Below are 21572 nucleotides of genomic sequence, written 5' to 3' on the forward strand. Positions count from 1 at the left end.
AGCCAAACAAGCCAGTGTCCAGCGAGACCTTTGTGGTTCCACTATGGCAGAGCAGCAGATTGACCGGAGAGTCTGTGCTGAAAACCAGAAACCGGAACTTCAAGTTGTCAAGTCAGAATCGGGCTCAGTGAGTCTGTCCAGATCTGAACAGAAGGTCCTGTCAGAGGCAAACCACAAGGTGCCCTGCTCCAGTGCATTAACTGTAGCAGGAGCTCTAATTGGGACTACTCAAAAGCAGGAGCAGCATGCTGAGAACGATCTTCCAGACTGTATCAACCTAAATGGGACCTCAGCAGGTTTCTGCCAAAATGAAATCAGTCAGGAGACCAGCACGAGCAAGAGGTGCAAGCTGAGTGATGCTGGGGAAGACCCTCACCCACACAGGGCCAAGAGGACGTGCCTTGGAAGACCTCCAGCCCTAATGCAAACTTACTCTGCACAAACATCCAAGCACGACCTCCTTCCTCTGCCACCCCTTCCTCCACTTGAAGCCAAGGCAGAGTCCCAGGCTTCCCCTGTCTCAGAGTGCAAGAAAACCACACTGGAAGTAAGGCTGCTTACTCCAGGGAAACGAGCCCAAAGGCTCTCCCTCACAAGCAATAACACGGCACAGACAAACCAAAACAGGCTGGCCGCAAGTCTGAGGAGCCTATCTGTCAAGCCTGCATCCTCAGGCTCCTCTATTGGTTCCAGATCCACACTCGGAGAGGAGTGGAGTGAAAATGTGCCCAGAACCTCTAGATTACGACGACTGAAGAGGTCCTGAGGGGGAGAGAGAGACAGGCTACAGTAAAGATGCCTGACGCCACAGAAATAGAGATGAGACTCTGTCAGACTACATGCTTCCCCCACACTGTCCATGTGGTCTGCTCAGATGACTTGCATTTGTGCTTGTGTCACTTTTTACTGCGATATCTGTTCTTTTCACATATGCTGCACACGCACAGATCAAATGCTGAACACATTATGGCAACTGATACATGTGCATTTGAGTTATGCTTTGTCAAATACTTGAAACGGATCTCTGCCTCCACCCATAAGTAGTGGTGGTCAAGCGCGGCTCGCAAATGAAAGTCAAAAACCTTTAATTGGAGTTAAGATTTGGTTTTGTGTTAAAGATTGGGGATTTCAGACAGGCAGGAGCCATGCAGTACGTCATGGCTTGCAGACTCAAATACTGGCTCCTACGTGTCTCAAAACTGTCCAGTTTACCCGCCGAAGCTCGAGCATGATTGATTGCTGTTTCCAGGTTTATTTCATCACCCCATTCTCAAAAAAAGTGTTTTTGTAGCTAGATATTTTTCATATACCAGTTAGTTGCTAAGCACCTGAAAACAAATCTATAAGTGGAAACATACTGTGCTGCTTTTTTTTAAAAACTTAACCTAAACCAAATATATGCAGGAATGTGATCAGTTTTTAAAACAGAGGTTGAACAACAGCTGCTGTCACCAGCCCGCCGCTTGGTATAGGTCCTTAAATCTGCCCACTGGCCCGAGCCCAGACAGAGAGCCTACCGTCAGCTCCGTTTACAAGCCAGTATTTCTATTTCACAACAAAATGTTGACTGAAAAATTTACTCCTGTTTTATTTTACTGGAAAGACATTTCGATGTAAATAAAGTTTTCCCTCAGTCAAAACAAAACAAAAAAAGCCCCATTTGAATCATTGTGTAAAATTCACAGAGAATTTCGGGAAAGCAGCCGGCACAGATCTCATTGCATTGTTTTCCTCTCACAGAGTCCAAACCAAATGCTGCTTGTGGCAGTTCGACAGTGGGGTCTGTCCAAAAAATGTATTAGTGGTTACAACCCGAGTGTCACGACTAGGAGCCAGTTCAGCTATCAAATAGGACGAGTTTCACTAATCTGCTCTAAGGTTTTAGTCCCAACATGTTGAGGATCTTTCTCAAGGGATGTTGTAATCTCTCGTCTTTGTTTTAATTCTGGCAAGAAGAGTTTGCCCAAAAAAAAATAAAGAACATAATAAATCACTTTTACTCCACAGCTTAGGCTTCTCCAGCCCAACAACAACAAAAAAAAAAAAGAAGCTTGCTACAGTATCTTAACCAGACCATAAAGGGCTACAATATCTGAGCGTTATGAGTACTGCGTCTCCAGGACTCGACTAGGAAACCATTAGCTGTAGTTCCCATGCCATGAGAGATCTTTAATAGGCTCCAACACGTTTGGCTCAATGCATCAGACTCGTCACTCTCTCTCCAGAACAGAGACAACTTTAATTCTCGTTTCATACAAAATATTTAATAAATATGACTTTCAAAAATATATTGCCAGATCAACACATAATTCTCAAGTTCATAACACAAAGTCAAAAAAAGAAAAGGGACAAAGTGTTGCCACGATCTCAAAGGGTTAACAAATGAGATAAAACATGTTTGTCTTTAAGAGCCTCAATTTTTAAAAAGAAACAAAATGTGCACAGAAACAAAGCGGACTCTTGCAGAGCAAGGCAGTGTATTTATCTGATACTACAGTGTTCCCATTGCTCCCCTACTGTTCAAGTACTCACAGTCTAGCTTATGATATTATGCTGACTAAAGCAGATGGGAATTCTGGCGTGTCATACTGATGTGACTTGCCTTGCAACTTGGTTGATTTCGACAGCCTTTGAAATACGTCTGGGTTAAACTGAAGCTGCTGAAGAATTTTTGTTCCCTTAAGTATTTATTCATTAGTGGCAAGCAATGTGTCTGCCACCATGTCCAACCCTTGCAGCAGCTGTTTTCTTTTGTTGTCCTAACCTCACTTGTCTACAATTAAGGTCCTGGCAACAAATAATGAAATGTCCAACGTGTGTATGGGAGGGAAACAAAAATGAAGTGTTTCTTTCAGGGCCAAAGCACCCATCTTTTGTCTTCTCTGAAATTTGGCTTTTATTGAATGCATTGGAAACAAAACAAAACAAAAACCTTGAAAGAAATGGTAGGCTTCCACAGCTATCAAAACCTTCAAACTAAACTGGAACGTATAAATAAAAAGGAATGATATCTTAAGGCTCTTGATTATTAAGTTAATAAATCAAATATACACAATGATTAATAAAAAAAAATGTACATATCTACACGTTCTAAATTGTCACATAAATTCTTCATATTGACAGCAACTGCTGACATCGAACCCCTTTCATCTCCCTCCCCACCCAACCCTAAAAATAAAAATAAATAATAAAGTTGATCTTTTTTTTTTTTTGTCTCATTTGACAGTTGCTTAAGTCTAAAGCTGAAAAAGCACTTCCTCCAAATAGAACTAGAAAAAATTCAAACACATACTAAAAATAATTAGCTCTAGTGTTGAACACGTCGGGTAGTTTAAACTCATTGTACAACAATTACACCAGGAGCCCCTTAAATGTGTCCGCTAAAAAAACAAAAAGGAAACGGGGAAATGAAATGCATAGGAGGACACGTTTGCAACTAGTTCTACAGTGAAATGTATACCAGTGCTTTGTGTTTCCAGCCAACCAAAGCAACTGTCACTGCCAGTGTAAGCCAGCTTGTCAAAACTTAAATTAGCACGGGGAAATATCTGAAAATACTGAGGGGGAGGAGGGGGTCACAACTGACATGACTATTTACACATGCCAAAGCTCCCCCAGTTTCACCCACCACCTGGGTGTGAAGGCGTAAGGCTAGGTTGCACAGCAACACAGCTGTCTGCTATACAATGTAGTCCATCCTGTTTATGCTGTTTGCTGTCTCCAAGTCTCTATTGTCCTGTTTGTTAGTCCAATTAGCATGCTTGGATGTTGAGTTGGGATTGGAGATGGTCGCCTTCTCGTCCCTCTCCACCAGTGTGTATGCTGGCTGTTTGGCAAAGCGGCCCTTCTGCAAGTGCCTCTCCTTGTCGTCCTCATCTCCCTCGGGATGATTTGTCCTTATTTTGGCAATGATGGAGTTCTTATTTTCATAGTCTTTAATGGCCACTGTGAGGCCCACGTGCTTCTCTATAGGGTTCTTGATCTGGTTAAGCTGCTCCCGGACGTTGTTGGTCGTGTTGTCCTCTGAGCTGGTCGCTGATGTCCCGTTGTGGTTGCTCTGTTTCCGCCGCCGGCGCATGCACCACAGCAAAATTGAGACCAGCACGAGGACCCAGATGACAATGAAAATGGAGCTGAGAAGGGGCACTAGGTAATCTGGTAGAAGAAAACAATGACAAGTCAGAAAAAGACCACAAATAAAAAAGAATTGACTCAAACGGTGAATAGTAGGATTTCTGTATTAATGCATCAAGCTAGCTCAGTCATTAATGCGCTTTTGCCAGAACAACCTGACCTCCAAGCCTGGAGCTGAAGAGGAGGCTGCTTCTACTTGGCTGTGGCAGCAGTCTGCTGTCACCGTACTGATGAATGGTGAACACAAGTGGGAGTCTGACTAAAAGTCCAGCCAGATGTACCGCGAGCCAATCTAAAGCCATGTAGCCAAGCAGCTCTGCTCTTTCCATTGAAGATCCTGGCTAGATTCTTTTTAAGCTCCATCACAACTGCCATGAGTCGTGTGGGAGGTTAAGGAATCAGTTTACATATACATGGAATGTTTTTTCTTTGGTGTGCAGCTATGTTGTCATTTTTAGGGCTTGGCTCTATCTCATGAGCTGATCTTTAGAGAGAAAAAAATTGAAAAAAATCCTCCCACCCATTTCAGCACATGCAGGTGTGTGCAAGTGTGGAAAACTTCATAATCAAACAAATAGTTTCAGTTCATACCAGTTTTGCTGGGGCTTGGCACACGCACTTCTGCGATGGCGGAGATGACCGTGTTGTTCCCGTTATGCTTGCTAACCAGGTCAATTATCCTTTCTGTGATCTTTTTAACGGGGCTCCCGTCCAAGCGGTGGTCGTCAGTCGACTAAAGGCAAAGAATAAAGCGAGGTGTGAAATTTAAGTGTTTAGTTGTTGTAAACTGAAGCCACAGAAACTCAACCCTACGTCCATATCACATCCTACCGCAGCTGCAAGAACTCTACAATGCAGGTTATAAATCAAAAGCATTTTTTTTATGTTTGCTTTAATGGAAGCAGCCAAACATGGCAGAGTGAGTAGAAGGAAGTACTCACAATGCAGACGTGGATCTCGTTGCTGGCTGAGAATGAGGGGTCACAGGTTATGGACACAGAATGCTCCAAGGAGAAATTCTTGACCACGTATAAGCTCCTCAGCTGCTTACATACTCCTTCCACTGTCAAGCCCTGGACCTGAAGGGAATAAAGCAAATGTTAACAAACACAGGAAAAAAAGGGAGGAAAAAAAGGGCAATCAAGAAGAAGAAAAAAAAAAAAGAAGAGCCAAGGCTGCATTTTGGCAGCATGTTCCAACATCCTATCCACCTAATTTAGATTAAAGACCGCAAAGTCATATGCTTGTCACTATCTGCTGTCATGCTTGTTAGGCAACTGGCAAGTGATCATTCTATGTGGTGACAGAGTCGCCAGTGGTCCTGTTCAGCTCAAAATCCATATCATCCTGAAATTAATCTCCCCATGTGGTTGGTTTAAGATTGGGATTGGCAGAAGCTAAAAAGTCATGAATGCCTCAGTCTCAGGAACAAAACTTGTATGCAGACAAGGCTCCGAGAGAAATATTCCCCCCACTCCTTCATGGAGCACATTTAAATACATGGCTGAATTGTTAAGGAGTCTTTCTGCCCTGGAGGAATGGGTAATCTTTCACAGTTTGCTGCTCCCATTCATTTAAGACTGCTGGTGGAGGGGAGGGATGGAAAACGAGCCCAAAACCTGTTAAATTCAATCTCTTCCTCCCTGGTGCCTAGGTAACTCACTCGAGGCATGATCTCCTTGTTGAAGGTGAAGGTGATGTTGGCGCAGCTGTTGTCCTGGTAAGTGGAGCTGGGGTGGCATTTGGTGGGGGGCTGGGGAGGGTCGGAGTGCCAGCACTCTCCCAGATCAATGCAGGGCTTCACAAAGCAGTGGCCCTCCCTGAGGGGGATGCAGCTCTGGCCTGAAGGGCACTCGCCTCGGCCCTTGGCACCCAGTTTGCATGACATCGGGCCACACCACATCTGGAGAGGAAAACCACGGGAGCATTGATACATTTATATTACACTGAGTACGCTATACAGTAGAAAACACTTTCAAACTGTCACTGCCGTATCACCAGATACATCTGCATAACCGTGGAAGAGATTTGTATTTCATTTACTACTCGGGGTCTCCAGAGGATGAGTCACACTGTACGAATGTCTAAAAACAAAAAACTGGACCAGTGGTAACAGCTGTCCAAAGATTGATTTGTCTCCACTGCATGTCAGAGATTGTTATGTATCACAAACAAACAATACTGTGATGTCAGGCCAAGTTTTAAATGCATCTCCCAGATCTTTTTCAATCCTACGATGCATTTCCTTGCCAAGGTGAGCTCCACTAGTAAGCCACCAATGTTCATCTAGCGGTTAGACAGCCATGATGATGACAGCACTACTGTCCAACTCACTCAATCGTCCCTTAGTGGGAACCGGTGTGTTCGTGTTCTAATCAACTAACTGCATCAAGAAATTGGCACTCCCGAGCCAACTCCACCCAGTGACACATAATGTCGTGGCCCTGCCTACACCTTCTCATAGAAAACAAGACACCAAACATCAACGCAATCCATTTTGTGCATTCTCCATTCGGAAGCATGACATCGACTTCACAGGTGTGCCGAGCATTCATAAATACTTTACCTTTGTGCACACAACTTTCCCATTGGAACAGTGGCAAGTGTTGCAGTCTTCATCCCATTTCACTCCATCAGGGGTGACATGTCCATTAACTGAGCAAGGTTTTCTTGTAACTGTGTAAAAGCAGTCACATTGTTAGAAATATTTTCAATTATTATTTTTTTCCCCTTCATTTTCATAGTTGTTGGGGGTTGTTTTCCCCATCATATGGAGGCTGCTACCTTCTTGGCAGTGGGATCCAGTCCTGTCTGGTGGGCATAGGCAGCGATATCCATTGATCTCATCCACGCAGGTGGAGCCCAAGGCACATGGAGAGGACTGGCACTCATTAATATCTGCCACAGAGGAGAGAAGCCAGGGGTAAGAATTGGTTCCTTTGTGGCATAAAGAGCACAAATATTTCACTCTGCACACAAGTCTAATTGCTAGGCTAAAATCACTAAGGCTGTGCATCATTTGAACAGTACATACTAACCAGTTATTAATAATAATGATTACTTAGAAAAAACCAAACAAACAAGCAAACATGCTTTATGCCAGCCCTGGTCTTATTAGGCAGCATCATTAGCAGGTATGCAGGAGCTAAAGGCTGGACTTAGGCGAACAAAGGGTTTGCAATGGGAAAGAATGTGGCCATCTGAAAGCCTTTAAGAGGGAAAACAATCTGTGTAATCAGTGTCAGAGAGCATGGCTGATTAGCCGTTGGCCTGCTAAGCTGGTTTCCCCCAGGGAAAGCAGTGAGGCTTGGTGGAGTGACACCAAAATGGCTCAGCCTGGCCTGAAGCCCAATGAAAAGATAATTGGCTGACTAGACCTTCCATTTGGAGTGACTGATGGTCCCGGGCATGCTCTAACTGACTGCTCAAACTGCGATCAGGGGGACGTTCTGGAGGCAGGGTTAATACTCACTGATCCGACAGTCTGGGCCAGCAAAGCCTGGGGCGCACTCGCAGCGGTACCAGTTATCCCCATCGACACAAGTTCCACTGTTGTAGCTGGGGGGAAAAAAGAGAGGGGAGGGGGATAATTTCAGTCTGGAATTTTCTCACCAGTCAACTGAAAAATTTCTCAAAGATAATTAAAGCAATCACTCCTATTCTTTGTTTTGGACAAGTGTGCTTGGGTTAGGGAGTTCACTAAACAGAGTTAACCGACTGCATCCCAGGAATGACAGGGGCAGGGTGTATGCCTGGTTCCCAGCAGAGAGTGAAAGCGTCGCAGGTGAGAAACTATCACACAAGAAGGAGCAGCTTGTTTACATCTGTCTAAATCTGCAGGAAATGTTTGGCTTCCACTTACCATGGGTGTGGACTGCAGTCGTTGGTATCTGAAAGAGACAAAAAAAATAGAATGGGGAGGGAGGGAGACGAGAGCAGTGAGCATGTTGATTGTTCTCATGTTTTGTGCACATGACAGCAAGAGCACGTCTGAGCTTGCGTGTGCAGAGGCGTGTTGGGCCGGTCGAGCCCGGACTTAGCGCTGCCTGATCACGATGCCTTATTATGTCGACTCTCACCCTCAAAAATGCAACCCACCCCCCCACCCACCCCTTGGCAACACCCATAATTCCATCCCGACCTTCTCCCTCCCGTCCAAAAAAGTTTCAAGAGGAATTCATGTTTTAGAGTGCATGCATACATGGCAGGGATCCCAGAAAAAGGGGGATATATATATATATATATATATATATATATATATATATATATATATATATAAAAAATCAGGGAAGTGGAGGAGGAGAGCTCTAGAACAAGCAGACATGTCACTATTTGGACAGGAATGCAACGAATGAGAGGGGAGAGAGGGGCGCGTGTTAAGCTAGCAGAAAGGGGGAGAAACATCTGTCTCCACTTTCCTGAGCCCTTTTCTCCCTCCTCCTTTGCTTTCTCCTCTCATGGCCGGCAGCAGCCAGGGAGAGAAGAAAGAGAAGAGGAAGGAGGGGGAGAGGAGAAAAAAAAAGCTACAGATCAAAAGATGATGGGAGAGTCTGCTCTAATCAGATGCAGGACTTCACCTTTGCACTAGGTAGCACAATGTTTATCATAATTTAATGGCAGTAACTGTCCACCTTTATCTATTACACCACCACCCTCCGCCCTTTCTTACTTTGGGTGCACGTGGGACCCTCCCAGCCTTCCTTGCAGACGCAGGTGAACGAATCCCCCGTCACCACGCAGGTACCTCCATTCTCACACGGGTTTGGAAGGCAGCTCGAGTTTTTGGCTGAAAACAGAGAGAGAAAGGTAAAGTTTGATTTTGTCAGTGAGCTTTCCCAAACAACCAAGAGGATCATCAGCACAATCATGAACCTCAACCCAACTCAGAAGACTGCCTTTGACTGGGCTTTTTTTTTTTCCCTTCTTCTCCCTGACAGCCTTAATTTTCCTTTTTTACGCCCTATATTCTTTGACTTTGAAGTGTACTGTCAGTGCAATCAGGCATTTTAAGCATACGTCTGTCGGCACTCAAAGGAGAGAGAGAAATGGGCGAGATGAGAGAGGGAGGGAGCGTTGACAGAACGAAAGGATAAAAACTGTTTGTGGACCTCGCAGATCTGACAGATCTGATTAAGATCTGACACAACACGGAGCTCTCCCATAAAGCAAACTTCTTCGTGTGCGTGCGTGCAGAGATGAAACATTAAACCAAGCTGGATGACTCACCTATGTTGCACGTCGTTCCCTCCCACCCCGGGGAACACTTGCACTGGAATGTGTCACCCTCATCATAGCAGGTGCCTCCGTTGTTGCATGTGGCTTCATCGCACTGACTCTCGCCTGGAGGGTGCATGGACAGTCTCTTTCTTACATGACACTCAGCACAATGTAGAAAATACTGGGTCATTACAAAGAGCCATTAGCACATACCATGAGCCTGCACAAACAATCTACAGGGGTGTGGAAAAAGCAGAAAAAAGAAGAAAAAAAAGCTTACGGGAGTGGCAAGTCTTTCCCTTCCAGCCATTTTTGCATTCGCAGAAGAAGTCCGTCACCAGGTCTCGACATGTCCCTCCATTATGACAGGGGTTGGTGCTGCAGTCATCTATGTCTGGTTGCAACAATAGACAGCGGCGTGATTTATGTGCGGCATATCAAACAAACGCGTTGAAAGATGAATCGACAGGCAACATGAAGGAAGTGTGGCCTTGTTTTGAGGTTGCAGGATAAACAATCGTACTCACTGATCTCGCAGTGGTCGCCTTCCCAGCCGTCACCGCAGATGCACTGGTACACGCTGACTTTGTCAATACACGTGCCCCCGTTGCGGCACGGGTTACTCTCACAATCATTGATGTCTGAAAATGGCAAAAGATGTGTTAGATTTATGACGTGATACATTGTGATCAGTTGTAGATTTGGACTCTGTCCTTACTCTCGTGGCAGTAGGTGCCTCTGAAACCCTCTTGGCACTCGCAGCTGAACTGGCCCCCGGCCTGACTCTGACAGCGACCGTGAGGTCCACAAACGTTTGATGAGATGTAACGCTCTCCTCCTGGTGTGCTGTTGGATGCCACGGCAACCGTGCAGCTATCAATCACTGCAGAGAGGCAATCAAGTTAAATAGTTAAACCAATGACTTTATGAAAGGCTTATTGCAAAGTATAAATAAGCATTAAACCAGGTCCCATTTTGCCTTATGACCCATGTTTACCATAAACAAGAAGGGATGTAAGACGCATTACGACAGATCTAAAGGGCAACAGGCCTTTACAGATATAATACCCATGTGGTTAAAAAAAAAGTCCAGAGGAAAAACAGTACTGTCAAAAAAGAAAAGGCAAATAAAAAGAATGACAGAGATAAGCTGTTATGCTTTCATAAGCAATTCATTCTGATCTATTTTACTCGGAACTGAAATCCCTTCCTTTCCCCCTGTCTGATCAGGTTAGGTGAGCTGGGTGAATTTGTTCCCCTGTAATCACTTAATTCTTGCCAAGAGCAGAAAGAATCTTGCGCCTGGTATCTGACTCTGTGGTTGGTCCACTCACTCAATTACACAGACGGGGAGAAAGAGAAATGTGCGCATTCACTGAGGGGGAAAAGAAGAGGTAGCCCACCAAGTCATTACTAAGAACACACACGGTGCTATCAGCCCTTTGCCAGGTTTTCAGGGAAGAATCATCGGAAAAGCTTTGCTGAGGAGAGGGAGGGAGGGCCATCATCAAGAGAGCTGAACAAAAACAAAACAAAACCCCTGCTCACCTTGGCCAAGAAATTACTTTGAGTGAAACTAAAATACAGGTATTGCTCTCATGGGAAAAATGTGGGCAAAGTATCCAGGCAAATAGTGAATATCTGGCCTTATTCAGCATTATACAACATCACAGTGCACAGATCATCTTTCAGGCCCCTCGCTGGGGGGCAAAAAGCTTGCAGTACTTGCATCGGGAGACGTACCTTTGCACGTGGTGGTGCGACAGTGGTCCTTAAGGTGAGAACAGTTTTTGCCCTCGTAGTCCTCTGGGCAGGCGCAGTAGTAGTCTGTGGCCAGGTTGAAGCAGACTGCTCCGTTCTGACACGGGTTGGGCAAGCAGTAATCAATATCCAGCTATGGAAGAAAAGGTTTTGAATAGAGAGTAATGAACCTGATAGTTGACATAGTTTCTGCTACAGAAAACAGAGCAAAACCCACAGCATCCTCCCCACAAACTGTGCCAGGAAACAACACACGCACAGCGCTCAGAGGAGGGGGGGGGGGGGGGGGGGGGGGGGGGGAGGGGGGGGGGGGGGGGGGGGGGGGGGGGGGGGGGGGGGGGGGGGACAGCCAGAGACATAGGACCCGTCCTCTGAGTCTGGGCTTCAGCGCTGAGGAATGTATCCCACTGTAGCCAGGAGCAGCTTCAACAAAGCACTCCCTTTTTAAAAAAGGAGGACTGTGGAACAACAGCCGTTTAAGAGGGTGGGGCAGGAAAACTTTACAACAAACCCAAAAGATACAGGCAGCGCTAGCAAAGAGAGGCTTAAAAACGCTGAATGAGGTAAGGGAAGATGCTTGCACGCACTGGTGTGGGATAGTGGTGGGAGTCGTGCCTCACCTGGCAGAGATTTCCTGAGAAGCCAGTCAGACACAGGCACTGAAATCCGTTCACTTCGTCCTGGCAGCGGCCGCCGTTCAGACACGGCGAACTCGCGCACTCGTCGATGTCCCTCTCGCAGTGCTCGCCGGCGAACCCAGGCGGGCACGCGCACCGATAGCCGTTTACCAAGTCCTGAGAAAGAGAGGGAGAAAGAGAGTATGAGGGAGAGAAGCCGGAGTTAACCTCGCACAGCCACAAATTTGATTAACTGCTTTCAAAGGGTGGGGTCCAAACAATAACTGTCAAACCAGGGCACAGAATGAACGGGGGGGGGGGGGGGGGGGGGGGGGTAAATATAACAGCTACACAATTATTTCAACACATTTTCCTGGCACGGGCTCAACGCAATAATGTTTATGGTAATTTTATCTAGTGTGGTCGAGAAACTTGCGCGCCCCTCCCTCAGAAACCCCTCTGAACCCACTCCTCTCAGATTTGATTTCAGAGGAATTCCACAACAATTCCACTGTCGGTTTGGAGGGAACCGTTTACGGCAGCTATTTATACAACCGCTGCAAATGTCTCTGGCTTTGACAAAAGAGACACAATAAAGCAAACAAGTTGGCAAGCAAACCAGCAATACCAGATAAAGCGAGATGGGTTTTTGACCTTACCTTACAAGTTCCCCCATTCTGGCACTGGTCCTTGCAGTCGTTTATATCTGCACATGAAAACAAATCCGAGATTTAAATCTGAACAGCTTAACTAAATAGTCCGTCTTTAAAAACAAGTCTGTGCTTTGAGTTTCCCATGCTAGGGGCCTTTAAAAACATTGTCGGAGCTGGAGAGTGCTGTGCATGTGAGCTGGATGATGTGGCTGCAAAACTCGGTGCAAAACAGCGTATTGAGCAATCCTCTCTGCTGCCAAGTGAAACTAGTCCCTGCGATTGTTTTGAGCCACCCTTAATCACCGTGGCCTTGGCCACACACAGGCCTCATAATGATAAAGCAGATTCATTTATACTGCAGGAGGGAAAAAATAAAGAGGACTGCACTTGTCCAACTCTCCCCAACACCTTCACATTACAGCTTCTATGCAGCATGTACACGATGAAAGGAACTGAAATATCTAAAAGAGCAACAGGAGCTGGACAGACGTTCTGACCCGCAGCTGCCGCTGCTGACAGAATTCAGACTCACTGATGTCACAGTTCTGCCCCGTCCAACCAGGGAGGCACTCGCAGAAGTATCCACCAATCAGGTTGCGGCACGAGTTGGCATTGACGCAAGGCTTGCTGTCGCATTCGTTGGCATCTAGAGGGTGAGAGAAGGCGGTTAGTGGCATGCACACGTGTTGCTGACAGCTGTGAAGTGGTGTAGAAAGGGTGCGCGATTCACCTATTAGACACGTCTTCCCCGTCCACTGTGAAGGACAGTGGCACTTGTAGCCGTTAACCAGATCCTGGCAGGTACCGCCATGGTTGCAGGGGTTGGGAAGGCAGTCGTCAACATCTGCGCAAGAGAAGAGGGTCTCGTGTAAGCAACAGGATATTTTCTGTGAAAAGGTACTGACATTAAGAATCTGCACACATTCAGGCTTACTGATCGTGCAGGAGGAGCCGGTCCAGCCTGGTGCGCACTGACATTCGTAGCCTTGACTGGTTTCTGAGCAGCTCCCTCCATTCGAACATGGATTTGAGAGACAGGCGTGTTCGGCTACAAAGAGAGATCACAAAACAAAAATCCTTGTTGTTTTAATGACAAACTAAGCATCACAAATATACATATTTCTGCCACTGTGCCTGCTAACAGAATATATATTATTTTTATTGATACTGAAACAAATTGCGATGTGCAAATGCAGGTTCTGACTTTGATCCCTTAGAAACGTGAGCCCTCTACCCGCGGTCCAAGCTGTTACATGTCCACGATCGAGTCATTCCTTCACCTCCTCCTCTGCCCCGAAAGGCCGCTCAAAAATCCCCCTCTCTCTCGCTCTCATTACCCGCCCAGGCAGACTACACCACCAGGAAATCATCTTTCATGCTAAGTTGACCCGGCCAATGCACCGTGACTTCCCTCTGACTCCCCGCCATTCTTCTTCTGAGAGGCGGCACAAGATGAGAGTAGCGGGAGGGAGAGCGGGAGAGGGGGCAGTCGCGGCACCTCCTTTACAGATGAGTTAAGGATGAGTGAGCACCAAACAAATCAAAAATTAATGATTCGCTCGAGGAATAACTCGGCAGTCGGAGGTGATCGACGGACGTCCTCTCGGTATGCCGTGGGGAGGAGGGAAGGGATGCAGTGCTCGCACCCTGGGGCCTCCTTGTTACAATAGCCCAACGTATCGTCCGGTCTGCAGACCTCCTGTTATGAGGGGCATGGTTTCCTGACATCTCTGCAGTTAAGCTGTCAGCACCCTTCGAGCCTCAGATTTAATGAGGAAAAAAACCCATCATCTCCATGGTAAGTGTTTGCAACAGCTGAACCTTAGCAACACACCCCATCTGTCTCGAGGAGAGAAGGATGACAGGCCCCAAAAGATCAAGATCGGTGGATTACCTGACTCGGGGGCCACTTACTCTGGAGTGGAAACAGATTATTGCAGAGTTACTGCCTCCTCTGATTACAAACTGAAGGCACCTCTGACCTTTTGTCTGCAAGCTTGGTGAGCCCAGAACATTCCCATTTATTCTAACTGTAAGAATGCTTGGAAGATATAGCCAACACGGACACTCACCTCTCTCACAGTTGGCTCCTGAGTAACCCTCCGCGCAGGTACACTGGTACTTATCAGGTCCTGTGTTGATACACGTCCCTCTATTCAGGCACGGCTGGTGAGTGCCACAGTAGTTCAGGTCTGGGAGAAGGAAAAAAAGAAGGGGGGGGGGAGGAGGATCACAGTTTGTTTGGGTACAACAACGGCTGCTCCTACAGTGAGCGCAGCTGAAATAAGAGAAGGAAATTAACCTTTATCACAAAGGTGACCGCCCCAGTTGATGTCACAAAGGCACTGCCACGGCTCTTTACAGGTGCCGTGCACACAGCCGGGGTGGGGGATGCACTTGTCGCAGTACTGACCCTGCCAGCCATACAGACACCTGGAAAACACAGAGATATAGATTTTTTTATTTGTCTTTTATTAATCCAGGTAAAAAAAAAAATCTCATTGAGATTAAAAATCTCATTTTCAAGAGAGACCTGGCATCATGGATGCAGAAAATTAAAAAAACAAAACAAGTAGAGACAGACAGTGACAGACGCACAGCCTTCAGAAAAGTTCACAACCTTCACAGGAGAGGTCAGATAATCCACGCACTGCCTGAAAATGTTAGTATTTTAATCTTCCATGTATTCCAGATTCGTTCAGCAGCTACTGAGCCATAATCTTAACTTAATGAAGTACACACTAGCGTGAAACAAAGCTCCCACAACTGGGCTGCATCTTAAAAGACCGCAAATGAATTTTAAGTAGCAGGGTGTTTATGTAACGGCCTTTAAACAATACGAAAGAGGAGCATTTAGCTTTTTACTAAACAAGGAAAACAAAAACCCAACACACTAAATTACAGTTCCAATGGGACCTTTAGCACAGCTAACATTAGCATGCGACTAGACGCTCCCTTTAACATCACTACGCCTGTGGCTTGGCAGTGGCAGACGAGGAGGGTTCAGCCTTCTTGGCTGTTACACTGCTGCTCATCCTGGTTCCCATGAGTCAGAAGTCAGACTTGCGCCCCGAGGGTGAGGACACAGCCTGCTGACCACTGAAATATCCAGGTTCATAATTACACCGATAATGCAGCTCCCTTTCTCGCTCGGCTCCATAATTAAGACGGCAATCCAGCCCCGGTTGATAAATCGGCTCTTTAAAAAGCTGGCAAAGCGGCGATGCAGTCCCTGCTGCTGAGCCCAGCGACAGGAAACGCAACGTCCCCCCCCCTCCCGCCCACCCCCTGCGGGCGACCGGGGGGAGCGGCGCGCTGATTAGCCTCAAGAAACGGACGGACTGTAAAAATAAACGCGGCGGTTAAGTAAACTCAGTCTGTGATTAAAGAGGCTATTCTTAAAAGTGTGCTAATCCCCCTCCATGAGAAGTGGAGCTGGAATCCCCACAGCAGGATCCCAAATCATTTACAGTTATTACACAGCCAAATTACTGGGGAATGTGACATTAGACTGTGCAGTTCTGCTGATGCACAAAGATTTCATACCCATGAGAATCTGATAGGTTGCTGCGGTGCACGTGTGCCTTCTCAAACTGTTGTGCAGGCCACAGGTGCACTGTTGTTACTCCATTAGCAACAGCGGACGCTCAGGGTATCACTAACGACTCTAAAGTCATTAAGCTACGGCTTTGCTGCGACAACGGGGCTGCCAAGCCTGCAGCTAATGTTGCTATGTACTGCAGTTGTTTGAGATGCCGCAACAGCCCAACGATGGGAAACTGCTCACTGACTACAGCAGCAGTAGATCTTGCTTGGAGAGTTTGTTGGCGGAGTGCATATAAACAGAGTTAAACCCTGAGCTTTAAATATAGCCACACCTGTACAGGGACTAAAAGACATTCAGGCTCTTGTTCTGCCAGTAGTCACACACGCAATTACATGAAACTCGATGATGTCAAAGGCTTGGGAAAAACAACAAAGCTGCAGCACAGAATGAACAAACCTGATCATCCCTGTGCTTGATTTATGGCCAAATCAGACAAGTAAGAAAGCAACCATTGCCTGAACTGTGGGAAGAGCCGGACGCCGTGGGGCTCTTCTCCGGGATGAGGATGAGAGTCGACTCTTACTGCGCGCACACAATGACCTAACGCCGATACCCCTCTGTGCTGGGCTTTTCCTCTGGCTGTGCGTGTAAACAGCATTAGGAAGCCATTAGCTACATAAACAATACACTTTAAGACTCATCCGAATGTTACACACGATTTCGCTGCTTAACACTTCCCCTCGTTTGGAGAGCTACATTTCCAGCAGGGCTGTGGCAGTCGAGCCCTACTGCACAGACTGGCAGCCCCCATCCACAAGAGATTTACAAGCAGCTCAGCCTACATCTCTGTTAAAGCCCTGGTAGTGATAGTCTGTTGGCCGGGAAGCCAAAAACATGTACAGAGAAAGATCTGTGCCATGTCAAAACTGGTGCTTGGACACAATCCCTACACATCTAAATGATCACCACCACAGGCTTCTGGCAACACACCCCACAGTAAGTAAAGGCACTTGAATCAAATGGCTCTCTGTGCAGGGTATTCCAGCCAAAGAAGATAAAAGGCTGGCTCAGTCCAAAAGGAGCGAAGACTGGGATATTTTGTGGGAAAAACAACATTTGGACTGTTAAAAGAAAAGAGGCTTAGATTAGCTGTTGTCCCAACTGATATTACATGACAACTGGTAAATAATCAGCATACTGATATACATAAATTGGAAAACATTGGTATAACTTATTTGTGAGAACACCATCATACATTTTGCAAAGTAATCAAATCACTTTTTTTTTTTTACCAGAGGGTGGAAATAATTCAGCTCTGGGTAGTTTGTTTTCACTCGTGTGTGTATTTTTGCTTTGTTTTTAATCTGTGAAAATAAATCCTTTGAGCACGGGCCCCTGATGTGCAAACATCATCACCCTTCAGCTTACGTCACTGCGACTTTGTGGCTAGCTTTTTCTACTCTTTTCCCGTTCGCTTCAAAAAGAGCCTAGAGACACATCTAGCGTCAGCCACCAGTAGTGTTTCACCGCAAACACGCGGCTCTTTCCCACCGCAGGCAAACTTCTTCTTTTTTTTCCTGTGTCTGAGCTGTTTGCACCTGCAAAGTTTTTGTTTTTGTGGTTCGTTACTCAGGAGAAGAATGTGCATGGTGCGAAACACTGCGTAAAAAACTCTCTCATTTTACAAGGAAATCGCTCAAAAATCACAGAGTATGGGGATTTTGTTCGAAAGACACATCCCTCCCCTGCAGGGCCAAGGACGAGGAAACGTATGTTTGACAGTTTAATGCTGCAGAAGCTCAAACGGTTATATTTGAGCAAGCGTTGGCATTTGGAATATGGAGGAATATGGTTGAGGGAAGTTCCCTTAGCTGACATCCTATGGATCAGGAAGTAGTGTAAATGTACAAGAAGGGGAAACTGGGCAATCAACGGTCGGCATTTCATTTGGAAAAGTGCAGAAAAGTCTCACGAAGCAGCACTTACTTGCATCCACCTGGTTCCTTACATGATCCGTGCTCAGTGCTGCAGCCCTGTCGACATATAGCTAGAAGAAGAGGAAGAATTGGTCATTTAACTGCACAGTGACTAGATTCACACTTGGCCTGTGGCAATTATAACAGCAAATAATATGATTAGCGCTATTTGACATTTCTGTCTGTAGAACAATCAGAGCTGTTTACAGACAACCATGCATGCCTTGCCAAAACTGCCCCGGATCTCTAACTTCTCCTGGTTGCCCTCTTCACAGCCCACAACTGTTAGTCAATCAACATTTAACAACATTTTAGTGACATACAAATCAGCAGACTGACAGTCTAAGAACCACAGTCTCATGGCATGGTAAGACACTTATTAAACTGACTACTGCCCAGGCTTGTTTTTTGGAGGAAATCAGATTTTTTTTTTTTCACACAGAAAAAAAAGAAAGTAAAAAAAAGGGGGGCAGAACGGAGATGTCATTCAATTCAACAGAAAGCATTTCCTTCATACTCATAAAGACTAATCCTGCAGTCTTACGCAGTTTTCTCCAGAAGCATCTGTTTCAAAGTGACTTCTTCCATTACTTCATGCTGCCATCTCACCAAAAGCCTCACCTGTGTTGCAGTCAGGTCCAGACCAGCCTTCCAGGCAGGTTTTGTTTCCATTGTTGTCGCACGTATAATGCCCGAAGAACTCGTCTCTGGGCCGACAAAACTTGTTGCAGCCGAAACCGTAGTAGTGCTCGTCGCAGCTGACCCGGATCTGGTATTCAAACTGGGCTATGGGGCCGTTGTGCGTCAGCTTCTGCCATTGCGGGCTGGGGTTGATCATGCCAGAATGAGAGGCTTTTTCTATCAACCTCCCATCTACACCTTAAAAGGGGGGAAAAAAGGAAGCACAAGCAGTCGTACTTGTGAATTTCATAGTAAAGGAAAGAAAAATACTACTTTTTTCTGTTCTGGTTCTTTTGAGTTTCATTAAATGTTTGGGCCTGAGAGGAGAAAACAAAAACACCCCAACATCAGTGGAATGCAGCATCCTACATTACGCTTTTGGCTTTTGCACTTTGCTCCGAGAGCCCAAAACCGGACCAAGAATTCTGACACAAATTGCAGAAGATCCCTTACATTGCAGATTATATGTAATTAAAGCAACTATGTGTGCTGGAGAGGAAGAAAAGTGCAGGGATGAAATGCAGGAAAGAAAAAAAAAAAGGATGCGGGTAATGAGCACTTTTAACTGCTTTTTTTTCTCACGCTTCCCTTTCCAACTCTCCATGGTTGGTTTGTGATTCTCAGGTTTACAGCTTGAGGAAACTGCTGGTCTCTGACGCTGCCCTCTGCATCTGCTCAGGCGAGGACAGAACTGCAGCCGCCGTAAATTACAGTGCGAGGATGCCACAGTCACTACTGGGAAGCCAGCCAGTGTGCCATCAGCACTTTTCCCCCCCAGTCTGCCTTCCTCACATGCATTTTTTTTTTTTGGGCACCAACAGCACCCAAAATTATTGAAATCAACACTTGGAAGATTCCATCTTCACTTCAGGAGGGAAACAAGTTTATGTTTTGATTGTAAAGATCCACACAGACACAGACCTGCGTTTTAGTCAATCTTGAAGAGGTCACAGCTCTGGCAAATAGAGGACGGAGGCGAGAGCCACGCTCGCAGAGCAAACACGCTCACCCCAACCTCCAGACACCGCACCGTCTACATGCAAGCCCTTTCGCATTAACACCACTCATTCACTCACGCTCGCTACTCCATGTCTAAATCTTCCACCTGGGAGAGAATGAAAAATGTGTCACAGTCATCATTTACTGCGCTCACACGAGCAGGGGTGGTTGACCGCGAGGTAAATCGCTCCTGTGTGTAGTACGATGCAACGCAGCGCGGGGGGGCGGGTGGATGGCCCGCTGTTATTTATTTACTGCGCTGTGTTGTGTACGGCGGCGTCCTGAAATCACAGTGCCCGGTGATATTTCGCAGTACTCTGGAATCCAAAGATTAACCGTGTGGTATTTCTCTACCGACTGCTGGCCTGCAGTGTCAGGAGTAGCACGCCCTTGCTACCTGCTGCCTGGCTCGTAGCTTAACATAAATCAGACCAACTTTAAAAAGTTTAGAAAGGACATGCTAGAAAAGAAAAAAAAAAAAAGAACTTTTTTAATCTAATTTTAAAAAAAGAAGAAGGAAAAAAAAAGCAAGAAGAGACTGGTTTCTCAAACACGCTATAAAACTAAACGATTCAGATTCTACATTTACACAGGTGTTTAACTTGAGCCAGATGTTTTATTCTATTCAGGAATCTGTTTAGATGTCGGTCAAACACACGAAGCCTACAGAACCTCAAGCCAGCCTGCTGGAGGCTCAGAGGCTTAAACAGCACTGCATGTGTACATTCGGGGGGCTTTTCACACCAATGCCCTAATGGGTCTCCGGGGAGCGGCAAATACAGCAGAAAAGACCGAAACCTCGCTGAGCTCGAAAAAGACATAAACAAGCACGGGATAAGGCCCTGCCCTCATCTGGAATCACAACGCTGACCACCAGCCAGCAGGAATCCCAGCAGGAACCAGAATTTAGTCAGGTTGATCGCATAATTATGGGAAGAGCAGCTTAAGTCTTAGAGTGGCAGAGTTGTCAAAAATAATTTCAAGCAGTTTAAGTACCAATAATTCACAGATACCCCGCTGGGCCCTCTCTTACTCTGCCCATGTGAAAATCCCCACATAGCGCCACCTCCTCTCTCATAGTGGTGTCTACTTCTTGTCACTTGTCCTACTCACTCCAGTTCACTAGCATTTTGCGTGGTGATAGAAAGCCGCTTTTGAGGCTGAACATCTTTTTATAATCATCTTAACCCCCACCTGTCTGTGGTATTGACCATCTGTATTTTTTAAGGCATTTACCCAAACATTATTGACTTGTCTTCCACCGCACATGCTCTGAGCTCAGCCCGCCTATATGCCTGCGGTCATGCATAGGCCAGAGGTCACTTTAACCTCAAACAGAGCAGAGCTCTGAGGCTTCAGTCTCCTACACACCAGTCAAAGCCTCAAACTGGTCGGCTGGATGAACTATGTTTCACGCCTCAGTGACAGTGAGACAGTGTGACCCCGACCCTGGCTGGCAGCACCCGCCATCAGTCATGAGCCAAATAAAAATGTTTTTTCTATTGGGGGAGCAGCGTGGCTCTGTTGTCTTAAAAAAAAAAAAAAAAAGGGAAAGGGGGGGGGGGGGGGCACCCTTCCTCTACCTTGACAGCCCTCCCCAATCACATCTTCTTCCTCTTACTTCCTTTAACTCATCTCCTCCTTGTAGCCACCTGTCAACACACTTTAACACACACACTAAACCACCCAGTGGACCATGTGGAAGAGGGCAGGGGGGTTCAGGAAGAATAAACTTCCTTCCCTGACCTTCAACGAAACTCCTCCCAGGCACTGCTGTGACAGGGGGGAAAGGAAAAAAAGAAGAAGAAAAAAAAGAAGAAGAAATGAACAGAAGGCAAGATGGAGATACCAGACAAGGAGAAATACTTACCACTGGTTTCATTGTTGAAGTCCAAGGCTTCCACTATCAAAGTGTAGGACCTCTGAGGAAGACAAGACAAGACATACAGGGAGCGTTAGCGGAGGAGGAGTTCCTGCATCATAAACA

General features: G+C 46.2%; 2 protein-coding genes across 5 annotated transcripts in view; one reads left to right on the forward strand and one right to left on the reverse strand.

Annotated features, from left to right (window-relative positions):
* The window catches only part of slx4ip (SLX4 interacting protein), a 40811-nt gene extending 33115 nt beyond the window's left edge, over positions 1–7696 (forward strand). For all 3 annotated transcript variants that reach the window (XM_085183329.1, XM_085183327.1, XM_085183328.1), the window contains one exon: positions 1–7696. In XM_085183329.1, coding sequence (XP_085039455.1) covers positions 1–766 — 766 coding nt within the window. In that variant the 3' untranslated portion in view covers positions 767–7696.
* Positions 2238–21572, reverse strand: part of jag1b (jagged canonical Notch ligand 1b) — a 26746-nt gene continuing 7411 nt past the window's right edge. For both annotated transcript variants that reach the window (XM_085183321.1, XM_085183322.1), the window contains 24 exons: positions 21456–21507; positions 18527–18784; positions 17916–17976; positions 14685–14815; positions 14455–14574; positions 13317–13430; positions 13113–13226; positions 12915–13028; positions 12389–12435; positions 11733–11906; positions 11095–11245; positions 10070–10234; positions 9879–9992; positions 9632–9745; positions 9361–9474; positions 8804–8920; positions 7997–8024; positions 7607–7692; positions 6919–7032; positions 6701–6810; positions 5798–6037; positions 5076–5213; positions 4726–4867; positions 2238–4155 (listed from right to left, as the gene is read on the reverse strand). In XM_085183321.1, coding sequence (XP_085039447.1) covers positions 3680–4155; positions 4726–4867; positions 5076–5213; positions 5798–6037; positions 6701–6810; positions 6919–7032; positions 7607–7692; positions 7997–8024; positions 8804–8920; positions 9361–9474; positions 9632–9745; positions 9879–9992; positions 10070–10234; positions 11095–11245; positions 11733–11906; positions 12389–12435; positions 12915–13028; positions 13113–13226; positions 13317–13430; positions 14455–14574; positions 14685–14815; positions 17916–17976; positions 18527–18784; positions 21456–21507 — 3294 coding nt within the window. In that variant the 3' untranslated portion in view covers positions 2238–3679. The remainder of the gene's footprint in view (positions 4156–4725; positions 4868–5075; positions 5214–5797; positions 6038–6700; positions 6811–6918; positions 7033–7606; positions 7693–7996; positions 8025–8803; positions 8921–9360; positions 9475–9631; positions 9746–9878; positions 9993–10069; positions 10235–11094; positions 11246–11732; positions 11907–12388; positions 12436–12914; positions 13029–13112; positions 13227–13316; positions 13431–14454; positions 14575–14684; positions 14816–17915; positions 17977–18526; positions 18785–21455; positions 21508–21572) is intronic.

This window comes from Neolamprologus multifasciatus, chromosome 13 (assembly GCF_963576455.1).
Source record: "Neolamprologus multifasciatus chromosome 13, fNeoMul1.2, whole genome shotgun sequence".
Lineage (NCBI taxonomy): Eukaryota > Metazoa > Chordata > Actinopteri > Cichliformes > Cichlidae > Neolamprologus > Neolamprologus multifasciatus.